The sequence below is a fragment of the Leucoraja erinacea genome, chromosome 21 (genome assembly GCF_028641065.1).
Source record: "Leucoraja erinacea ecotype New England chromosome 21, Leri_hhj_1, whole genome shotgun sequence".
Taxonomy (NCBI): Eukaryota; Metazoa; Chordata; class Chondrichthyes; order Rajiformes; family Rajidae; genus Leucoraja; species Leucoraja erinaceus.
This window is the reverse complement of record NC_073397.1, coordinates 24,126,461-24,131,532: the sequence shown is the minus strand read 5'-3', so window position 1 is coordinate 24,131,532 and position 5,072 is coordinate 24,126,461. Positions and strand designations below refer to the sequence as shown.

At 40.5% G+C, this 5,072-nt stretch overlaps 1 protein-coding gene across 1 annotated transcript; it reads left to right on the top strand.

Moving 5' to 3' along the window:
* The first annotated feature begins 2,225 nt into the window (after positions 1-2,225).
* Positions 2,226-4,644, top strand: LOC129707420 (melanocortin receptor 3-like). Its single transcript, XM_055652442.1, has one exon. The coding sequence runs from the start codon at positions 3,182-3,184 to the stop codon at positions 4,160-4,162; it is 981 nt and encodes a 326-aa protein (XP_055508417.1). The 5' UTR covers positions 2,226-3,181; the 3' UTR covers positions 4,163-4,644.
* The last annotated feature ends 428 nt before the right edge of the window (positions 4,645-5,072 follow it).

The window sequence follows — 5,072 nt, the reverse complement described above, 5'->3', positions numbered from 1 at the left end:
CAGGTCAGCACTGGTGGATTAATTGTTTTTTTAGTTTTCATTTCAGAGGTGGAGCATGGAAACAGGTTCTTCAACCCACCGACTCCGCACCGACCAGCATTCAGTTATATACCAGTTCTATGCTACGCACTATGGACAATTTACAGAAGCTGATTAACCTACAAATTTGAATGTCTTTGGAATGTGGGAGGAAAGCGAGTACATGACTCTAAATGTGTACTCGCTAGAATTTAGAAGATTGAGGGGGGATCTTATAGAAAACTTACAAAATTCTTAAGGGGTTGGACAGGCTAGATGCAGGAAGATTGTTCCCAATGTTGGGGAAGTCCAGAACAAAGGGTCACAGTTTAAGGATAAGGGGGAAATCTTTTAGGACCGAGATGAGGAAAACATTTTTCACACAGAGAATGGTGAATCTCTGGAACTCTCTGCCACAGAAGGTCGTTGAGGCCAGTTCATTGGCTATATTTAAGAGGGAGTTAGATGTGGCCCTTGTGGCTAAAGGGATCAGGGGATATGGAGAGAAGGCAGGTACAGGATACTGAGTTGGATGATCAGCCATGATCATATTGAATGGCGGTGCAGGTTCGAAGGGCCGAATGGCCCAGTCCTGCACCTATTTTCTATGTTTCTATGTTTCTCTAAATTGCTCCAGGTCAGCACTGGTGGATTAGTTGTTTTTATAGTTTTCATTTCAGAGGTGGAGCATGGAAACAGGTCCTTTAATCCACCGACTCCGCACCGACCAGCAATCAGTTATATACCAGTTCTATGCTACGCACTATGGATAATTTACAGAAGCTGATTAACCTACAAACTTGAATGTCTTTGGAATGTGGGAGGAAACCAGAGAACCTGGAGCACATCAGCCATAAGGAGAACGTATACATTTCGTACAGACAGCATCCGGAGTCAGGATTGAACCTGGGTCTCTGGTGCTGGAGGACAGCAACTCTACTGCTCCACCACTGGGCTGCCCAGTTCCTCTGAAACTTCCTTCATAGTGGGTCCTTCTATTGATATAGTCTTGAGAGTGAAGGCGAGCCACATGATGCATAAGATTGATTGCTGCTTTTTTGAGTCAATTACTTTGATTGAGAAGGATAATTTGATTTACAGTAACTATCATATCCTAGATTATCTCTCCCTTTGTTCATTTTTGTTCCCTCCCTCCCCACTAGTACCTAGAATTATTAAACACCCCCCCCCCCACATCTAGGTGCCATAGCCCAGCAACCAAGCACCTATCCACTTGGGCTTCACCCCCCCCCAATTAGGTCCCATCTGCCCATCCCTCCCTTAACTTGGTCATCGATCAGCTTCCAGCCACTACCTTTCAGCCCCTATCTCCACCTTACCTCTCCTCTCATCCTATCTGGCTTCACCCAGAGAGTTGTGAATCTGTGGAATTATTTGCCACAGAAGGCCAATTCACTGGATGTTTATCAAGAGAGACTGAGATTTAGCTTTGAGAGCTAACAAAATCAAGGGATATGAGGAAAAAGCAGGAACGGGGCACTGATTTTGGATGATCAGCCATGATCATAGCCAAATGGCCTACTTCTGCACATTTTCTGGTAATATGTTTCTATGTTTCCTCAGCCATTTTCTTTTTCCTTATTTGTTTCTAATTAACACCTACCACTGCTGCATTTCTTCCTCACCCTTTCTTACTTAGCTCTATTTGCTCATCCACTTTCCACCTGTCTCCTACCAGACCCCTTTCTCCTCCCTCCCTCTCACTTCTTTATACTTGCTATCGTCCTGCTACACTCTCAGTTCTGAAACTGTCTCGACCTACAATATTGATCAGTCTCTTACCAACACAAATGCTTTTGTATTTTACACTAAAAATATCTTCAGTCATTAATATTTTAGATGCTCTGCATATGAATAATTAAAAATATTCAAAACCTTCAATAATCTTTGTTTCCTCTATGCCTTAAGGGTCCACAGAACCAGCAGCAGATCTGAGTTGAGAAGGCAGTGGCAGGCATGCTGGTAATTGTATCAAATATGACAGAGATGGTGGTGATGGTGTTGTTGAAGAACAGGTTACTATGCTGCAGATGTTATGTTCTTTCAGTAATTTGACAATGGTTATTGCTCAGTGATCTGCATTTCCTTAGCGTCATCAACATGCAATCTGTTAGTTATTGCCATGTACATGTATGTGTATATATGTGTATATATATATATATATATATATATATATATATATGTGTGTGTGTGTGTATACTGTATATATCTATGCATACACACATTCACACACACATCCAAACATACACACACACATACCTTCACACACACACACACACAAATATATATATATACTGAATTATTTTTTCTCATTTAGAATTTTGTTTGCAGAGTATGATGATACATAGTTTGTTGTGCTGCTGCAAGTAAGAATTTAATTGGCCTGTCCGGGACATACGATATGACAATAAAACACTCTTGGCTCTTGGCTCTTGATGTGAGACCCTTCAATTTGTTGCAGTACTGCCCACTGCCATTGAACTCGCTGAGTATCCTGTGGCAGAGAGCAATTAGAACATAGCCAGCAGAGCTCAACCAAAATATTTGGGACATCTGTGTTTATGTGTAAGCCCCAAAACGTAATGCTATTTCCAATGAGAAATGAGAGATCAGCTCAAGGACAAAACAAGTAATCTGATTTCAAAAGCTTTACTGTAGATATGCACAGGTAATAACACAAGAGGGCACCAAGCAACAATAATACTGAAGAATATGAAGACCATCCCACTTTTCCAGAACATAGCAGCTGACTGGAGCAGCTATTCTCTGCCAGTCAGCTTTAACCCTGCACTTTAAATGGGCATTTTAATTCTCTAAGGGATAGGGAGGAGCTAGTGTCTGCCAGTGGACTATAAATACAATGAACCATCAGCTTGCACGACTAAGGGCATGGATCAATTCTTTACACATGAAGAGAAAGGAAGAAAAGTTGTGAACTGTCGGTTTTGATACATTTTTTTTAAAACTAGCAGCGATAGGTCTTGATGTGACCTGAAAGGAATCGATAAGTGCGAACTAAAGTTGTGAAGGATGGTATGTCAACTTCAAGCTTCTGCACTATGAAATAATGGAACAAGACTGAAGTGGAAAATTGACTTATTTTAATCTTTGCTTCTAACAGTACTTCTCAACCATTGTCGAGATGAATTCCACTCATTCGATCTTCTTCTTGCAACTGCCGACGATGAACAGCACAGAGGATCTGAATGAAAGCAGTATCCTTAACAACAGGAGCAGCACAGGCTTCTGCGAGCAAGTCCCAATTAAAGCTGAACTGTTTTTCACCTTGGGAATCATCAGCTTCCTGGAAAACGTCTTGGTCATCCTAGCAGTTCTTAAAAACAGAAACCTCCATTCTCCCATGTACTTTTTCCTCTGCAGTTTAGCAGTGGCAGACATGCTGGTAAGTGTATCTAATGCCCTGGAGACAATTGTGTTGGCCTTTTTAAAAAACGGCTACCTGGTGGCAAATGACCAGTTCATTCAGCAAATGGACAATGTGTTTGACTCGATGATCTGCATTTCTTTAGTGGCATCAATGTGCAATCTGTTGGTCATTGCCATCGACAGGTACATCACCATCTTCTATGCCTTACGCTATCACAGCATCATGACAGTAAAGCGGGCTTTAATTTTGATCGTAGCTATCTGGATTGTTTGCATTTTCTGTGGCATAGTCTTCATTATGTATTCCGACAATCAAACAGTCATTATTTGTCTTATCACCATGTTCTTTACTATGCTGTTCCTCATGATTACTCTTTACATCCACATGTTCATGCTCGCTCGGTTGCATGTTAAAAGAATCGCTACACTCCCAGTTACCGGTGTGGTCCGTCAGAAGACATGCATGAAAGGAGCCATTACCATTACAATCCTGCTTGGGATCTTTATCATCTGTTGGGCTCCATTTTTCCTTCACCTCATCATGATTATATCATGCCCCCAAAACCCGTACTGCATTTGTTATGCGTCTCACTTTAACACGTACCTGATCCTCATCATGTGCAATTCAGTCATCGACCCGGTCATTTACGCCTTTCGGAGCCAGGAGATGCGCAAGACATTCAAAGAGATCATTTGCTGCTATTGTACGAACCTCAACTTCCGCTGTAAGTTATAATCTCCATAGCTAAGAAATACTGTGAGGAGCCACACGATGCAAGGCTTGAGCCCACGACCAATAATCTCATAGTTGATCAGTGTGAACAGAAAATGTCAACAGAACATTGGATGATTGAAGCCCGGAATTTAACTCATCATGTGATTCACGTTGCAAATGGTCACTGCATTTTTGGGGAAAATGTAAAAAGCTTACAGGACTTAAACGCTTGTGATTCTTGTTCCAGGCTATGTACTTGTGTAATAAAAGTGCCAAATGATATGTGATTAATATTAATTGTGAATATTTCTAAATGTAGATATATGTAGGAATAACACTTAAGATTTTTAGTAGACAATAGGTTAATGTGTTTGTCATTCCAACTGATAGTGACACTGCAGAACTTAAACTCTTGTGACTACACAGTTAAGTATGTACATAATGAATAACACACAAACAGATTTTTCACTATCTTGCAAATATTTCTGATATAATATTCATTTTTGTCCCATGAATTGGCAAATTGATCATTGCCTCTGCTTTATATTAATATTCAATGCCTGCGCAAGCAGTACAAGACTGCAAATCTCTGAATGATTAGTTGTTTACTTTTCTTTTTACCAAGATCTGTGGTAAAATATACAATTTGTAACAGGGTATGTCTATGGTTGACTGTGAATTGCACTCCAAGAATCAGAATTTCTTGCGGTTTGTACTCATTCAAGTGTGCAGCCAAAGTGATTGTAAAATTTGGGCATGTGAGCCATTCCTGTAAGTACAACATACTTAGTCTTTGATGTTTAACAATTGTCTGTTGATTCCTTAGATGAAACTCATCTCTGTTCTCAGGTTTCTGTGGTTTGTCTGTCTGTTTCCTGCAATCGTGTTGTCTCCCGAAAACACATTTCAAATTACAACCACACTTCTCGAC